Here is a 19,869-nt window from a genome sequence, read left to right as displayed (position 1 = left end):
TATTAGAGTAATATAGTTTAAGAAAACAGCAAAAAAAAAAAAATTTGAAAGCGCATTATAGCTCTAAGAAAAAATCCCTTCGTAATTGAATCTTTGTGATACTAAGCCAAAAAAAAAAATTCATGGAATTTCTACTACTATTGTCAGAATCATGCCAATTAGAAAGAAAGCTGATAATACTTTGAAACTTATGGGATGTAAGAAAAGAATATTTGTTCAAAATGAATAAAATAGAATTTCTGCACCACCCTTACCTTTAATGGGCTGTTGCTGGAGCGAAATTCTAAAAAAAAAAAATAATAATAAAAAATAAGAAGAAAGACATAATTCTGTTTTCTGCCCCCTTTCAATCCCCCTGAAAGTTACATTTCCAATCTGCCCAACCCCATTTGTCTACTTGAGGCTTTATCTTTCTTTTTGAGGGAAAATAATCTTGCCGCTTTCTTCGAAAAGTAACAGCAAATTGTCTTTTCTTGCCTTAAACTTTCACCTTTTCACATCCCCTTAAGAAAATCTCCGTATCAAATTCCAAAATGACAGTTTCGTTCTCCATCTTTGGTCTTTAAAAATAAAACAACGAAAGTAATAACACTATAAATAATAATTTAAAAAATAAATTAAGTTTTTTTTTATTTATTTTTTTTTTTTTAAATAGCTTAAAGCATTCGTAATAATAACATGCAGGAAAATAAAAGGCCAAACTTAAATATTTTTTAGATAAAAAATTTTATTGTGGCGGAGATCGTTTTAAATTATATTGTGGAATCGTACATTTAGTTTTAAACATATTTTTGGTTGTAATATAATTATCTCAGAGGATGGCTCAGGGGATAGAGCATTCGCCTTCCAATGAGGTGAACCCGGTTCGAATCCAATCAAAGGGCAGGTAGATACGAATTCCACATCCGACTTGCACCGACAACAGTACTGACGTAAAATAACCTCAGTGGTAGACGGATCATGGGTTAGAGTCCCCTTGCCGTCAGACTAACCGTGAGAGGCTCTCGTGGTCTTCCTCTACATGTAACGCGGGTTAGTTCCATCAAAAAGTCTTCCACGATTGCAAAAGTTTCTGCCAATACTTGATCCAGGAGTTCCCTTGTCTTCTGGATTGGGTGCAAAATGACAATTCTAAGGAGTTGAACATTAGTAGTCGTATACCAAAAAATTGGATCGACTGTTCAACGGCGGTTATAAAATGTAAAATTATTTCAGAGAAATTAATAAAATCGTTTAAGAAATATTGATTTATTAAGTATTGAAAATGGCCATAATTCGAAATATGAAAAAAAATATAAAAAACCCTCAAAGGGATGAAGAAGAATTAAGTTAAGATTTATATTCAAGGGTTGGGACTGGCATCCCCCTGTCGCCAAAAAGTGAAAATTGAAAATGAATTAATTAGTCTTATATCAGCATTTAAATAAAAAAGTTAGCCGTTACATTAATCGATACGAAAGAATAAAATATTTAAATTCGCTTTTTATAAATTGTAATAAAAATTAAGTAATTGATGGAATTTAATTTAAGAATGATTAAAAAAAAGTTTAAGAAATTAACGAAATTATTAAGACAAGGAAATATATAATGCCTATTGTGGCATAACAGTAATTATAATGTATAGTTATTAACTTCAAACTGAAAATAAATTCTAGAATTCCATTATTTGAAGTAAAACTTTTACATTGTGAAGAATTTATAACAAAACTAAGAGTTCCCTTTAAAATATGTAGTGTTGCTTTATATGTTATTCAGTGATTAGCTATAGTAAAATAGCTTGGTCATAATTTATAAACAAGTAATATTAAAAAAAATCAATTCTTACTTAAGTGAATAAAAAAAAATTTTTTTGTTGATATTTTTTATTAAATAATTACAATATTTTCGTCCATATAAAACTAAAATTAATTTACTAAATTTAATGAATGAATTAATATATGTAATAATAATGAATCATTATAATAAGAACAGTTTAACGAGGGCCGATACTGCACACCCTCGGTCCTTACGCAGGTTGGTCAAAGAAGCTATTTGAGGAAACTCAAATTAAAAGCTGGTAGTAGATTTTAAATTAAGAATTTTTTTTAGTTGATTAGTTGCGAAATCTAAACTGTGCTGTACGAATAAACTCGAATTCTCCAAATTCCATGCTGAACAATAAGTTATGTGAACTTGCACAAAAAGTAGTAATAAGATTTAAGGACGTTAACTTGAATCTCTTATAATGGGAAAAGTTTACACCAACTTCACAAGCATTCAGAACATGCATGAAATATTTTAACCAACATTGGTGAATTCGAAAACACCAATGTTGGCGCATTTCTTATTCCTACCGTAGATTGTTTAAATTTCGATAAAAGTTTTTTTTTTTTGACGAGATTTTATNTTTTTTTTTTTTTTTTTTTTTTTTTACGAGATTTTATGGTTGTTTTCAATGGTGCTATACATTTATGGAAACAGAAGTTTGCCCTTAAATTACTTCTGCATGTTTTCAGCTGCGCAGTGAGGATATATTTTAGATTTTAAGTCTCTGTAAGCTATATTAAGTAAGTATTATCTGTGCACTTCGGTTCGGTTAAGCCTTGCTCAGAATCCTCTTAATATTCTCTCCGTGTATTACGTGTATGCTTGAATTGCTAAATAATTTTATTCTAAAGTACAGCCCCTTGCCAAATTATTAGACACACTATAAGACTCTATGTTAAATCTGTACTATACAGCTTTATTTTTTTTACGCGACTGAAACCTGTTTGCACTTATTTGCATTCGTATATCCATTAGTTAAACCAGACGATATATAATATAAATTCGACGATTGGTTAAATTGGACGATATATTATGTAAATATAGAATATTTATTACATTAGTATATTATAATAATGAGACCAAATTATTAGAAGCACTTTAATGTTTTAATAATTGCATGTTTTGAACGATTTTATAGGCAATACTTTTTTGTTTAAACATACATGTAATAGGGTTTTATTCGGGAGATTTTTCATATACTTCCTATTGGTATTTATTTCTAACGTATTGCATTACAATGTTAACCCCGATTGATACACGAACATAAACAAGTGCAAACGCAAAGTGCAAAGAACATAAACGAAAACAAATGCAAACCAGGTTCATCCAAATAAAAACAATAAAACTGTATAGTATCACCTTATAATTAAGATTTTATATAGAATCTTATAGAATAATTTGGCCAGGAACTGTACAGATGCATCCTAAATTAATGATACATACTTTATGTTGTTTCGTAAAAATAACTTTACCATCTCTTATATGAACTTATCTTACAGTAATTATAAATATTAGTGTTGCTGACTTATAAAAATTATAGCAGTTACTTTACACCGAGTAATGTTAGTGTTTTACTAAGCCAGGAACTGTCCTTGGTTCTTCTCAACTTTGATGTGAAGAAGTTAAATTTTTTTACAGCATTAATTTTTTTTTTTTACAGTATAACTATGTGATTCGCTGAAAACTTCGAAACGTACGCCATTTTCTTACATCTCATCTGTTTATGTCACAACACTAATGTTATTTATGTGTGTTATTATGTCATATTTCGCAAATAATATGCTATTTTTGAAATTATTCAGAATATTTAACAGTTGATTTTAGAGTTTTCTCCACTTTTAGACCTTATTGCTAACGATGAAGACTATGCAAACTATCAAAAATGAAGAAATTCCAAAAAAAAAAAAACTTTTAAGAACTAGTTTTTACTCTCTTTTTTTAATTTTTTTAATGTTTGAAACTTTTCTCGAATTATCATAAAAAGTATGCAAATGAGATTCAAATGAAATTTTAAAAAAAAGATAATGAGATTCATATATCTATTTTGTTAATTTCTCCCAAAAAATGACGAAAAAAATTTTGTCGATTTTATTTTCAAAAAAAATAAAGTTTAATATATTTTAAAGAAACAATTCAAGCTTTTTGACTGTTTCAAATTTATAGATTAACATTAAATCTTTGCATCGAGTTCAAGTTATTCGAAGAGTGTCATATTATTTTTATTCAATTTGAAGTAGGATTTGAACAGAAAGAAAAAAAATACATTTTCGAACAAATTAAAAGTAGATTTAAAAATCCTTTCGAAAGCTTACAGCCAAGTGCCTGTATTTTGTCTTGAACGACATGACAAAAACTATTCATCCGTATTCCAGTTTTAGTTTCAACAGTTCTATGGCTCGAATCATTGTAACAGTTTTGAATAGAACAGATTTCGATGTATTTAGTAGTTCCAAAAGAATTATTCCATTTTATGCTGAGAGACGTTTACTTTGGAAAATAAATCCACCAGAAATTCAATCTTTCTCTCTATTTAGTTTTCATTCATATTGGCTTATGTCCAATATTTATGAACGGAATTTTAATGAAAGATTTAACTTTAGGAACAAAATGTTCCGTTCGATCTCAAGAGAATTAAGAATCTTTCCTTTGACTATAGCACACACTGCTTAAAATTATGATCACATAATAAATCTCGAATTTATTTATTCAATTCCTACTATTACTTCACACTCTCCCTATTATGTTGTTCAAATTTTCAATCTTTCATAAAATACTTTTTATTCATCCACTCATGTTCAAATACATTTTTTTAAGACTTGTAGTCGATGACACTTGATGTTAATACAATTTTTTTAAACATTAATTCATTCATTAAATAAGGATGAGCAAAAAACGAAATGGAATCTTCTGGTGGATTAAGCGTTACTCATTGTTTTAAATTTTACTAGAGACCAGGGTTGGAGTTTTTGCCGGCAAAAAGGGGTTTCTGCCAGGACAGTGGCAAAAACCTAGTAAAAACCGGCAAAAACTGGTAAAAACCGGCAAAAACCAAATTATCTAAATTGCTAATTAAATATTATTACAAAATACTTGAAAGAAATTTTAATCAATCATAAGGAATAATAATTTTGATACATTACACGAAAAAATTATTTTTAACATATTAGTAATTAATATAAAGGCAATAATTTTTAAAACATTGAAAGTTTTTGACCGACCTCTTTTCATTTTAGAATCCTCAAATAAATGTTTTTTACAAATAAATAAATATTATTATTTCTATAATATTATTATTATTATATTATAAAAAATTATTATTTGTACAATAATTAACTACACATCTTGATAGATATTTTATGCTTTAAATTATAGTTATATTAATTTAAAATAAGTTCATTTCACTGGAAAAAAGAGAATAATCGCAAATTTTCCAATCAATAATGTTTTAAACTACTAAAATGATATATTATTACATTATCATTTAATTATGGAATAATAATTTTGTTAATTTTTTTGTAATTATTTATATTTATAGTATATATTTCAATTTTAGGAATAATTTTGTATCAAAAATGTGTTTTTGTCCTCTCATCTTGGAAAATATAGGTTTTTGCCACTTTTTGCCACTTTGCTTGGCAAAAACCTGTTTTTGCCAGGACGGTTTTTACCGGTATTTACCATGGTTTTTTCCACCTGCGGCAAAATCTTGCCAACCCTGCTAGAAACGATTCATTTTTTTCACCTATTTTAAAGATAACATCAGTGATAATGTCTAACTTATAGCTCTATTTGACCAAAAATAGTTTATTGTTCACATTCAAATATTTAATTATTTTATATTCTCTGTGTCAGATAAATTCAATAAAGAACATGACGTGGTAACACGTGTGGTCCGCGTCATCAAAATTTATTCTTTTTCAGTTATCTGATACCACGCAACTTTTTTTTGCAATTCCTACTATTATTTCACACTCTCCCTATATATATTTATATATCTTGTTCAAATTTTTAATCGTATAGTTCACAGATTCGTATCGTTCATACAATTGTTCAAATTTTAATACTTATTATTCATCCACTCATGTTCAAATATTTTTTTTTTTAAACTTGTAGTTTATAACACTTGATGTTAACACAGTTTTCATTAATTAAATGAAATTAATTAATATTAGTTTTATATGAGAGAGAAAAATGTTAATTATTGAATAAAAAGTAACTAAAATAACAAAATTTCTTTGTTGATCTAACTAGGAATTGACTTTAATTTTTTTTTAATATTACTTGTTTATAATTGCAAATACATATACAGGTTTGTGTGTTCACTACAAAAGTGACTTATAAGCTCTCTTAAAGTTATTTAGTGTACAAATTTTTCCATTGTTGCATTTAAATATTTCATAATAGATTCTTGCAACACGTTACAAAACAAACTTTATATAAAATGAACGAACTGTTTCGAAATTTAAAAGAGACTCTATCAACTCGTTTTAAAATTTGCGATTTTTAAGAGCTTCCTCCGATTTTATTAATATTTCAAAGATTGCGCAACGAAGTGATATTTAAAATGTTTAGTACAACCCCAAAACTTAGAAAAAATGATAAATATAACATCATAAATCATTATGCAATGTATCATAAGAAATCATTAATAAATCATTATGCATAATCGTAAAAATTATCTACTCATTAGTAAAATGTATTGTACTATCAAAGCACATAATTGCAATATCTTCTCTCGGAAACAATGTTATAAATATTTATCCCGATATTGACTTAAAATAAAGTGAAAGAAAAACAACAGCTTGGCGTTAAACTTATTAATAAGCATTGAATTTTTCTGCCAATAACTCGGTCATTATTTGAAAGCCAACTGAATAACATTTCTCACGGAACAACTAATCGAATTTACCACATGAAAACCTTCTTTCACACATAATTTGACAAATGAGAAGCTTTGGATAGAAAATCGCATTAGTTGCGGCCTCTTTTCTCTAAAAAAGTAATGGACGACCACGAATCTAAGAAATCCATTGGACTCCCAATCCTTAACTAATTTGGTTGTGTGGCAGAAAATACGACATTTAAACTATTTTAACTTTTTTTTAAACAATATTCTCAAACAAATTAGATCACGTTTTTATTTTTGAGTTCCTGAGACGTGGTTCTAGCACGATTTTTTAGAAAGTTTACTGATTATAAGGGGGATCTTCAAACACAGTTTAATCATCGTTATCAAAAGCTCGACAGCCCAGGGTGGGCCTTGGCTTTTCTCAAGAAGTTTTTTTCCTGGCCAACCTTTTTTCTGCTAGCGTTTTCCAGCTTTTAGTTTTTAAGACCAAGAGGTCTTTTTGTAGGCCATCTATCCCTATCGAATTCGGCCTACCTTTTTTTCGAGTGCCAGCTGATCTGGCATTAAAAACTCTTTTTGTAGTTCGGTCTTCATGCATTCTGATAATGTGCCATTTCATTCTTTAATGAAAGTAATCAAGTTAATAATGGGAGGTTCATTAAGTGATAAACAGAGTGATAAAGCTCTACATTTGTTCTTCTAAGCCAAACATCATTTTTTTAAAATCCCTTCTAAAATTTTTCTCAAGACTTAAAAGTACTCTTAAAGGTGCCCAACATATCCTCCTCCGTGCGAGACATGCACCATTTCTTTTAAAAATCCCTCCTAAAATTCTTCTCAAGATTGAAAAGTACTCTCAAAAGTACCCAACATATCATATTCCGTGCGAGACACGTACCATTTCTTTTAAAAATCCCTCCTAAAATTTTTCTCAAGACTTAAAAGTACTCTTAAAGGTACCCAACATATCCTCCTCCGTGCGAGACATGCACCATTTCTTTTAAAAATCCCTCCTAAAATTCTTCTCAAGACTTAAAAGTACTCAACATATCCTCCTCCGTTCGAGACATGCACCATTTCTTTTAAAAATCCCTCCTAAAATTCTTCTCCAGACTTAAAAGTACTCTCAAAAGTACCCAACATATCCTCCTCCGTGCGAGACACGTACCATTTTTTAAATACCTCCTAAAATTCTTCTCAAGACTTAAAAGTGCTCTTAATGGTACCCAACATATCCTCCTCCGTACGAGACATGCACCATTTTTTTAAAATCCTTCCAAAAATTCTTCTCAAGACTTAAAGGTGCTCTTAATGGTACCCAACATATCCTCCTCCGTGCGAGACATGCACCATTTTTTTTAAATCCCTCCTACAATTCTTCTCAAGACTTAAAAGTACTCTTAAAGGTACCCAACATATCCTCCTCCGTACGAGACAGGATCCAGGTTTCACAATCACATGTTAAAATGGATCTTAAAAAGAGATTGATATAATAAAACCGTTGTTTTTTTATGAATTACACGAGTCGCAGTCACCATGTCGCTACTTTATGTTTCTTAGTTAATTTTTAAATTTATATGGGGGAAAATTTTTTTAATTATTTAATAAAAAGTAACTTAACTAAAAAATTTCTTTGTTGACCTAAATAAGAATTGAGTTTTTAAAAAATATATATTCTACTTGTTTTTAAAAGAACTGATATGCGTGGGACACATTCGGGCACCTTAAAGGAAACTGTCGAACGTTGATTTGGAGGTTAGTAGTTTATCTGTAAATGCCAAAGGAAAATTCCATTAGATAGTGTTTGGTGCGGATCAGTTTTAATCCTCCTGTGCAGAGTAAATGAGAAATTTCTGTAATTAGAAAGCGACTCAATTCCTCCCCCCCCCTGAAGACAAATTTGGTTCGAAAGCAGCAATAGACTCAGGATAATGGATATCTGCTTTGGGATGCGCATTCCCTTATGATGTCCAGTAAATGGTAACAATAGTTTACATCAGTGCCTATTATTAGTATTTTGAATGCGCACAAGTGATATCGCACTAATCTTTTGAAAGAAAAAAAAATAGTTTATTGTTGGGATCATGTAAATACAGTTTATCACTCTCATACAGTTAGGGTGAGATTAACCCCTAAACGCACAGGTTTTTTAACAAAAGAAACCGGCCTAAAAAAATTAATTTGTGTAATGTAAAAAAACACGCTTAAGAACAGCGTTTCCCAAAGTGTGGTACGCGTACCCACAGGGGTACGGGAACAGTTTAGCTGGGGTTCGCGTCCTTATGCGAAATATCTTGCAACAAACAAAAATTTCAAAAAATTGTATTTGAAAACAAAGCTAGCCATGAAAATTTACGATTACGTATTTTTCTATTGGTTATTTTTTGCAGAAATCCATTCATTTTTTTATGAGTGGTACGCAGCGTTACGAAAAATTTAGAAAGGGTACACAAAAGTCATAAGTTTGGGAAACACTGCTTTAGAACATTGCCTTTCCTTTTGGTGGACAATTTTGATATACTGCGCTTTTGTTCCATAGAAAAAGGCTATAGTCAGAGATGCCAACTGCTCCGGACATGCCAAAATAATTATTAAAAAAAACTGTAAATAACTACAAAGCAAATTTTGCAAATATTTGACTATTTTTGCTTGCTATTTAAAAGGTATAGCGTGACGTAAGTACTATAAAGTGGTGAATTATAGTATAAGCCTACGAATTATTTAGAAATAGTGGTGGATCAAAATCTACTCAATTGAATTTATTAAACCAAGAATCACAATTGATAAACTACCACTTTAAAATATATATTTGCTGTCCGGAGCAAGTTGGCATCTCCGTATATTTTATTTTTGAATAATCCTATGTACATGATAAATATTTATAAAACAATTTTTTTCTTAACTTTCACATTGTTATTTTCAATTCTCGAGTGTGAAAAATTATAGCAGCATAACCAAGTGTGAAAAATTATATCAGCATAAAATGCAACGCCGCTCGAATTATCTCGAGTGTGCACAGTTTGGCCTGCTTAGAGCGGTTGAATAAACTCGAGCGCCCAAGTTATGGTTTAATAGGGGGTAGGGTCCTCTCTTCCAGATACACAGGACCATCACAGTGATTTCATACTAGAAATGAGGCAGTTTATCATTTCCAGTGGCAATAGGCCTGAATTGTGGTGTGGCAATTTCATACCTTTCGACTCCAGCGAGTGTTATGCACTATCATGCGTGTGTATTACAATTTGAATGGTTATTTGTTTTGTATTGTATCATTGTAGGTACGGATCAAATTTCATTAAAATGGGTTTAGTAGTTCTAGAGATAATCGACCCAGTCTACAAATTCTCTTTATATTCACTGTGTATTTGAGTTTTTTTTTTCACGCAAGGTTTTAAAATTCTCAAGTTATATTCAAAAAGTTCGAATAAGTACTTTTTAATTTCAAAATGATTGGCGTCTTGAAAAATATTACATTACTTTAGATTCTTTCTAGATATTTTTTTTATTAAACTTTTCGCTTTTGTTTAAGATTTTTTTCTACAGTCATGATGTTTGTAGTTCAAATTTTCCTATATTACACACATGTTGTATAGCAGAACAGGCAGAAAATTGGGCCCACGGGAAAAAAGTTCTAGAACATTTTGAAATTCACTTGAAAGACAAACCAAAAATGTTTGTTCTTCGGAAATCACTTATTATTCTAAAAGTGTTCTCAATGTATCTTCAAAAAAATGTAGAGTTTCTAAAAGCAAGCTTTAATACTCAAGAAAATGTAAGTTTTTTTCCTGATTTCCCGCGAAACAACAAGGGCGGAACTTGAATGAATAATAAAAGAGTTTGATGGCTGAGACATATCTCGAAGTTTCGAGGAATTGAAAATTGTAAAGTAAAAAAAAAAAAAGTAAAATGTAAGAGAAGATTATGTGTAAATGTAAGAAACTTATAATTTGGTTCTACTCTTTGAATTATATTAAAAACCATAGCATAAGCTAAATTTGCTAATTTTTAAGCATAATAATACATTATAATATGTATACTAATATATTACGTAAATATTTTAAATATAACAATCCAGGAACGATTGAAATTTGCATTTTTATCAGGTATCAATCTCCAGTAGAGATTTGAGTGCTTTACTTAGTTAGAAAAAGGTCAACATTATGATCGCAAGATTCCCTCCTAACAAACACAAAAGTAAGTTACTAGGAATAATAAGAAATAAGAAATTAACGAATAAAAGTTTAAGCAAACCTCGTGATAAAATGTGCGCCATTTTTTTTTAGATAAAATTCCTTCAGAAACCTGAGAAAAGGTTGATAAATTTTACATTAGTTAGAATATACTGTTAAAGAAAGTTACTAAAAAAAGAATACTACGACCTCAATATGGGGTTAAGTTGAATCACATTATCGTTCTTCTAACTTTGTGCGCGGTATACTTGATTTTGTTCTCATTAGTTTCAACGCAAAAATGTACATAGGAAACTAAATACCTAAATTGAAGAATTCTTTTCTCACTTTTCATCCTCCTTCTATTGGACAAAATTAAAAAAAAAAAATTACTGGCCAGTTGTAGTATTTTTAACATTCATTACTCAACCATGGTCAAACACCTAGCCCCATTTTGAAATCATTTAGAATTTTTAACGGTGGCCACTTTGACAAAACGATTAGTTTTTAAACAAATAGAAAAAATGTTGTAGAATTCTTTTTATCCATAGTTGTTATGGCGCCTTTCTAAATCAGATAACAATAGCTCTAATTTAATATAACATGTACTTTTTCGCCAACAGTAGATATGTATCGCCAAAAGTGGCAGCTGCTTAAATTAAAAGCTCTCTCTCTCATAGAAAAAGCGAAACATGGCTGATGAAGAGATAGATAATTTTATAAAGTAATGTTTTAGGAACGTTTTTAATATTTTAATTGTAAATAAAATGGATGGATAGTTTTTAATTGTCTGCTATGCCGTCACAGTTAAAAAAGTGAATTAGAATTTTAAAAGCGAGCAAGATAATTACACTCTATAACAAAAAAATCGACGCACCAAGAAGCAATCATCCCATTGCTTTGAAATTACGTATGCGTGAATGTTTTGAACAGATATGGCTGGAATGATGCCGACTGGGGACGTATAGTCTTTAGCGACGAATCCCGCTTCCAACTGTGTCCTGACTATCATCGAAGACGTGCTTGGAGACGCATAGGGCAGAGGGGGGGGGGATCCTGCCTTCACTATTGCACGCCACACCGGCCCTCAACAAGGCGTTATGGTCTGGGGTGCCATTTCCTTTGACAGCCGGTCCCCTTTGGTCGTCATTAGAGGTACACTTACTGCACAGCGGTACGTCGACGACATCCTAAGACCTGTTTTGCTACCGTTCCCTTTGCAGCTGGTTTTTCAGCAGGACAATGCCAGACCACATACGGCACGTGTTGCTATGAACTGTCTGCAAGCTTGTCAAACTCTTCCATCGCCTGCCAGATAACCAGATCTCTCTTCCATCGAGCATGTCTGTGATATGATGGGAAGGCGATTGCATCTGGCACGGAATGTTGATGACCTCGTTCGACAATTGGATCGAATTTGGCAGGAAATACCGCAAGAGACCATCCGGGAGCTTTATCGGTCTATGCCACGCCGTGTGGCAGCTTGTATCCAGGCTAGAGGCGGGTCAACACCTTATTGAACTTGTTACTGTAACTCTGCAATAAATTATTCAATTGTTCTGAAATTTTAATCATTTACTATTCTGTACATTGTCTTCCTATCCACCAATTTTCGTTTCAATCGGACAACTCCTTCTTGGTGCGTCTATTTTTTTGTCTAAGTTTTTTGAATAAATAATTTTTTCCAGTTTTGGTTTATAAAGTTTTTTTCCCAGACATGAGGATACTATTGCATTCTCCCAGATTTTCGTAATGTTAAAACAAAACTGTTTTCGAATTATCAATAGCGTACAATTTTAAAAAATTTAAATTTTTTATTTATTAAAAGTCTCTTAAGTCTAAAGTCTCTTAGAGCCATGGGAAGATGACCCCTTTTCCCATCCTTGATTGCTCTGAATACTAAAAGTCAATTTTTAGTTCAATGGTATGTTTAAAATAAATAAAAAAAGAAATAGTAGAATAGACACTTAAGTAACGCTACGATGTGGGTGGTTAAGTAATTTGAAATGCAAGCTATTTTTGTTTTAACCGATCNTAAGTGGGCTAAATAAGAAGCAATTTAAATTTTTTTCAAGCCTAAATTAATAAGCATTTTCATCTGCAAAAGTGATTCACGTTAGTTTAAGAAATAATTACTTTAAATAAGAATTTTAAAAATAATATAAATACGTCATAAAAATATAAATAGTATAATAAATGAAAAAAATAGTTTTTAAAAAGTCATTCTCACATAAATTAATTATGGTCTTTAAAATATCTTTTAAAATTGCAAAAATAAATTAAAACAAAGTAAGAAAAACGAGCAAGTCCAACCATAAAATTAAGACACTGTAATTGTGATGCCACAATTGGTATTACATATTTATTTGCTATCTTTTAAAATATCTTTGATTACTTAAGCTGATTTTTGTTAATAGAATTACTTTTAAAATAAATCGAAGACGTAATCTTTTGAAACGCATATAAAATATTTATTCTTCTCTTATAGATCAGTGCAACGGATACTTTTTATTTTATTACTAATGCAGACTTATTAATTCACTGTCGCCTCTAATCGAAAACAAAAATATATTAATAACTTTTTAATTCTAAATTTTCTAACCGAAAATATGTTTCAGTTGCATGGTTGTAATAATTCTCATAAATTTGTTGGCGATTCGTGATCGCCAAGGTATTCTTTTAAACCCAATATTGATATGCTGGTTGGCTTTGTTTTGGCTATGTTATATTATGATAATTCGCCAATTTTGGATCTCCTACCCATGCTTCTCCTGTGGCCGATCGGAACAAATTACACGTACTTTTTAATTTGGCTTTTGATTAGGTAGGTCGTGGGGGATTTGTCTCCCATGGCCTGTCCTTATTAATATTATTATGCAAAATTGATTCAACTGAAATTCTTATGGATAATATTTACATTTGGTATCTCGAGCTCTGCAAATATATGAAATAAAAGCTTTGTATTAATTCTGATTCGGTTCAAGTATTATTTTCTTCATCCCCTGATTTCATCACTATCTTCAACTAACCCACTATACAAATACAAACTCCATCATCACTGAATATACATCTCAACATAAATTTGCACCCTGATAAATCTTTCCACTATAGTAATAATCAACGTATGAAATTTTTTTGAACAAGTAGTGAAAAAAAGTAATTAAGTTAAATCAATACTAACTAAAAACCTTCAACAAAAACCTATTCTTATTCTGTGTTCCTATGATGGAATTGCTTTAGTTCTAAGATTTTTACTTTTTTTTTTTGAAAAAAAAAATTCACGAATCTAAATCGAAATTTTTGTTTTCTGTACCAAATTTTCTATGTTAATATTTAATTTTCATGCTTTCTGTACCAAACATTTCGGTCTAAATTAAAGATTTTGAATTTAAAACACGATTAAATAGCCATCTAAGTTTTTTGAATAAATAATTTTTTCCAGTTTTGGTTTATAAAGTTTTTTCCCAGACATGAGGATACTATTGCATTCTCCCATATTTTCGTAATGTTAAAACAAAACTGTTTTCGAATTATCAGTAGCGTACAATTTTAAAAAATTTAAATTTTTTATTTATTAAAAGTCTCTTAAGTCTAAAGTCTCTTAGAGCCATGGGAAGATGACCCCTTTTCCCATCCTTGATTGCTCTGAATACTAAAAGTCAATTTTTAGTTCAATGGTATGTTTAAAATAAATAAAAAAAGAAATAGTAGAATAGACACTTAAGTAACGCTACGATGTGGGTGGTTAAGTAATTTGAAATGCAAGCTATTTTTGTTTTAACCGATCAAATCTCTTGCTCCATAAGAATGTGGGTTCTATCTGATGAAATTTTTCAATGAGACTTTTCATTATTATTTTTTCGCTTCGCTCAATTTTATTTATATATATATTTAAATTGAAATCAGAATCACATTACGCGAAAATGGGGTTGCCAGAAAAGGAGGCTCTATTGTTCATGCACGAAATTTTATTGCGGTTAAGAACCCTAAATGATGTTTGCATCAGAAAGGTGCCACAGCCATCGTTAATTTTGTCCTGCACCTCTTAGTAAATTTTCGATGAGTCGAAATGGCTCAGGATATAGAGCGTTTGCCTTCCATTGACGTGAACTGGGTTCGAATCCCAGCGATGGTTCGTCGATACGAATTCCGCATCCGGCTTACACTAACCACAGTGCTGACGTAAATTATCCTCAGTGGTAGACGAATAATGGAGGTTTTTGAGAGTAATAGAGAGTTCGGATAACGGAGGTTTTCGAGATTTTCTACCCCATGTAACGCAAATGAGGGTTAGTTCCATCAAAAAGTCCTCCACGAAGGCAAATTTCTCCCAATACTTAATCCAAGAGTTTCCTTGTCTTCTGGATTGGGTTCTAAATTACAAGGCTACAGAGTTGAACATTGGTAGTCGTAAACCCAAAAATTGGGACAGCTGTTCAACGACGGTTATAAAGTAAATTCACGATGTATTCTAATTTGAGATATTGGACTAAGACCTCAGCTTTAATACATTACTCACCGTTCTTGCACTTATTTCCAGCTAATTAAGAGGTGGCATAGAAAGATTTCAATTTTAAATTAAATAAAGAATCCAAGTTTCACAATCCAAAGTACATAAAACCATACTTCAATGCCTTTAAAAAAAAGCAGAGGATTTTTCTCGACCCAAAATAAGGATTATTCGAATCATTTCAAGTATAGAACAGTAAACAATATTTTGTTCTATAAAACATCACGCACAATATTAGAATTATATATGCTTACAGCTCTGAAAATGTTTAAGATAAGCTTTTTAATATAAACTGTTTTGAATCCAAAGCAGAAAATCAAATTTAAATATTGAATTTTAAGAATTTCATGAATTTGATCGAAGCTTTACCATCATTCTTCTTTCCTTAACAAGTAATTGAAGAAATATAAACGCTGAAGAACGTTTCTTTTCTTCCTACAATTTGATAAGCTTACCCCACTAAAACTATTCTTAAGACTTTAAAAAAATATCATTTTCATAAGAAATTCTTCAAAATTATGAAGAATTTCTTAAGATTTAACTCGATTTCCAAAATATCTTAAAAAAATTTGCAGACATTTTACAGGCATTTTGAATATCTTTAAGGTGAATTAAGATTTTCTTAAGACAGTTTCCTGAGTTAATGCTATCTTAAAGACTATCTTTTTTAGAATATCTTAAGAATTTTTGATTTAAACAAAGATTTTTTTAAGAATTTTTTCAGCTCACACAAAATGTGTTTTGTGATATTTTCGATAATGATCAGATTTTAGTTTTTGTTTAAATCTGTGAGAATTTCAATAATTCTCCAATTAAAGTATTTTTTCCAAGTAATACCTATTCTTAACAAGTAATTAAAAAATATAAAAGCTGAAGAACGCTTTGTATCTTCCTACTATTTAATAAGCTTATCAACACCCATAAAGGTGTCGCTTTTGTCTTTTTTTTATTTAAGTTGATGGTTAAATAGTTTAATTGCACTTTAAATTTTCGTTAAACAGTGATCAAACAATAGAAAAATGGGACATACTGAAAAAAATGAAGCCCACCAAAAAATAATAATAATTATAAGAGTTTGATGATGCGTAGGGGAAACAATTTTTGCATCAGTTGATTTCATTACAAAAATAAAATGAATGAAACGATCGAAGCAAAAGGTCTGTTTTCACCCTCCTGTAAGGAACCCCAGTAAAAAACGTGTTCATGTTCATGAATAATTTCATGTTTTATTTATCAATTTCCCGAAAAAGGAAATATTGATTCCCGTTTTTTTTAGACTTAATTCATAATTTTATACGTTTCCACCTGACGTGTCGAACAGCAATTTGAATTTAAGGTTATATGGAGCGTACTCATTTTTTTTCGTTCGTTATTATAAAATGGGCTTGAGGGCACATTCAATCAATTTGTCTGATAAATAAAGTATAATTATTGGATGGACGCCTCTCCTTTCCAAATATTTATTGACTCAGTTTAATGACAACGTCATGGCGGAGGGAGATTTGTGGGCGGAGTTCCAACATGACTATGGCATGATAAATAGAGTGTTTATCCACTTATTCTTCAATGAAAGAAATCGCTCAGTTTATTTTTCCCCCTTTCTTATCTCTTGTCTCCTATTGTTTTGAAGTAGTCACGCTCCACTGACCTTCAAACATTCTCTCTCCTTTGCAACAAAGTATTTGTCAATACATATCATCCGCATTCTATAAATGATGAAGTACTTATAAAGTACACACGAAGTTGAAGTGTCATTCTTGTGTTATTAAATATTGACATTTATAACCAGTTATTTTCCTTCACAACTGTTTAACTACAGAAATAGTTTTGAATTTAATAAAAAAAAAAGGCAGAGACGTAGCTTGAGATACTATTTGATTGGATGTCTTCGTTGACGCTTTGGCCTCATCCTCGGCAAAGGTAAATACGAACAGAATTTTGGGGAACTAACTCTAAAACTTCCCATGTTGCAGTTCATTTACGTCGCACTAGAATTGCACAATGGGCTATAAAAACTTCCCATGATCCGTCTACCACTAAGGATATTTTAACTTTAGCTCTGTGGTCAGCGTAAGCCGGAATGACAAACTGTATAGCTAGAGAAATATGTTTATTCGCAGCCTTTGTTTCTTTATTAGAACATCTTTTTTAAGATAAAAAGGATTATTATTTGTGAAAATATTTCAACTTGCTGACCAGGTGTTTGTGAAATGTTTGAAAATATTCTCCCGTAAATGTTCAACGGCACCATTTTACTTCTTGATTAAGAATAACTACTACCATTGACGTATTAAAAATGAATGTACTTTCTAGACGCCTGCGTGAGAATAAGCCACAACATTTTATTTGAATGCGTTAAAATTATGCAGTGAGGATGATTCCCAACAAACTGAGAGTGGCTGTGTTGACGATACGGCATATCGTCGAGGTGAACACGAGTGATACGAGAAGGTTGACATTCACCGGAGGGGTGCAGGCAAATCTCATCCACGCTCTTTCCGTCGCACTGGGATTCGCTTATGAGATAGTCATTCCAGACGACAGAGAATGGGGTCGACTGGACGAAAACAATCACTGGACAGGAATCGTCGGCATGGTCTTTCGAAACGAAGCCGACCTTGCCATCGGTCACCTCACCATGACACCCAAAAGAATGCGTGCCGTGGATTTTCTTCCCTTCACGATCGAAGAGAACACTTTTGTGACCAGGTTGCCTCGCGAGCGAACAAAAGCTGGTTCTTACCTGCAACCGTTCACTTTAGGAGTTTGGATTGCGTCTACGGTGACCACTTTCATCATGCCCTTCCTGTTCGGATACTTGATGAAAAAAAACGTTCGGTTGCTGAGGCTGTTCCTGGGTATGTTCGGATGTTTTGTCCAGCAAGCGCTGCCGTTTGTGGTCAGTGCCAACATAGACAGAATACTTCTGGGCAGCTGGTTCATCTTTGCTGCTGTACTCTCCTCTTCTTACAACGCTGTACTTTTGTCGTCTCTTACAGTCCCCATACAAGAAAAAGGAGTGCAGAACATTAAAGAACTAGCTGATGCCGTTTCGAGTGGCACATTTAAGGTACTGGCCACGAAGGGATCGACGGATAAGGAAACACTGACCGAAAGTACGGACGAGAACTTGAGGCTGATCGGAAGGAGCATCATCGAAACAGAATGGCAGTCTTCTTCTAAGCAGGTGGTGGCACCGGCGGACATCGCCGAAAACACGGCTATTATCGGACCGAAGTTCTTTTACCTCCTGGAATATGGGGTGGCCCCTCACACGAACAAACGCATTTTCGAAGAATCCATCGAAACCTGGAATGTCGCCATCGCTGTCAGGAAAGACTTTTGTTGCAAGAAGGCGTTTATGAAGTACATCTCGAGGATCATGAATTGCGGAATATATCACAAATTCTACAGAAACGAACTCTCCCGCAGCCAGAAGAGTTTTAATTCCAGCAATTATTCTAAACACCGCAGCGGTCCATTGTCTTTCAGTGATATGTTGGGAGCGTTTCTACTCCTCCCGGCTGGATACATACTCGCTCTGGTCAGCTATTTTATTGAATTTCAGGTGTATATGAGATTTCGACGACGCAAGAAACGTAAGAATCGCCAACTGCACTATCCATGGCCTGAAAAATATAAGTACTAAAAATTAATAGACTTCGTGTTTTTTTTTAACGTACACTCTTTCTTAAAATGCATTTATAGTAATTTGTAACGTGCCTTTCCCACAGAACTTAAACCATTCCACACACACAATCTAACAATTAGTTAAAAAAAAACACGTTTTTTGTCTCATATTTTTGTCATTATTGCATTAATATTAACATTGAATAATTCTTATAATTATAAGGATATATAGGAATTCTAATTCTTATAATTAATATTATTTCTTCTAAGAACTTGTGCTGTCTTGATTGTTTCGACATTTTTCTGATTAAAAACTAGCAGTTAGGTAGAAAAGAAGTAAAGCTATCAAAATAAAATATAAGTTATTTACTAAAACATTTAGTTTTTGTTACTTTTTCTAACACAAAAATGACAATCTAAAATTTTAGGTACTTTCATGAAATTTGAATTTACAGTTATTCTGATTGAACCGCAACAGTCTTTGTATAAATGTACAATGAATCGAATGCAATACATTGAACAGGAATGACATCGTCATTTCTGATCCGATAACCTTCTAAAGCAATAAATTGTTCTCCCGGTCAAATGACCGGTTGTGGTAGAAATAGGTATACGACAAGTATTATTCGAAACAGACAAAATACAAAAAAAAAATAATAGAATATTAACTGTATATAAGTTTTAGAAAAAGTCATGTAGTCAAATGTGCAAAAACGATAGGATGATAAGCACATTTTCGATGCAAAAGTTCTTAAATGGTCATTTGACCAGTTTTAGTGTTTGCATTTTTAGTGTTAAGAATGTTTTTCAAAGGCTCTGGCATTATGAAATATGTTTATTTTTTTAAAAATTTAAGCATTATCTTTATTACTACTATGAGCTTATGATGGTAAAGTTTGGTAATG

At 31.6% G+C, this 19,869-nt stretch overlaps 1 protein-coding gene across 1 annotated transcript; it reads left to right on the top strand.

The window, feature by feature from the left end:
* Positions 1-16,939: 16,939 nt before the first annotated feature.
* On the top strand, positions 16,940-19,613 carry LOC107456577 (glutamate receptor ionotropic, delta-2-like). Its single transcript, XM_016074483.3, has one exon. It carries the CDS (start codon positions 17,709-17,711, stop codon positions 18,981-18,983), a length of 1,275 nt encoding a protein of 424 aa, XP_015929969.1. The 5' UTR covers positions 16,940-17,708; the 3' UTR covers positions 18,984-19,613.
* The last annotated feature ends 256 nt before the right edge of the window (positions 19,614-19,869 follow it).

The sequence above is a fragment of the Parasteatoda tepidariorum genome, chromosome 5, assembly GCF_043381705.1.
Source record: "Parasteatoda tepidariorum isolate YZ-2023 chromosome 5, CAS_Ptep_4.0, whole genome shotgun sequence".
NCBI classification, from domain to species: Eukaryota; Metazoa; Arthropoda; class Arachnida; order Araneae; family Theridiidae; genus Parasteatoda; species Parasteatoda tepidariorum.
The sequence above is the reverse complement of the archived record's forward strand: the minus strand, read 5'-3'. Positions and strand labels throughout refer to the sequence as shown.

Excerpts from the sequence above, each read along its gene's own strand:
- LOC107456577 (XM_016074483.3), top strand. The coding sequence starts at position 17,709 with ATGATTCCCAACAAACTGAGAGTGGCTGTGTTGACGATACGGCATATC.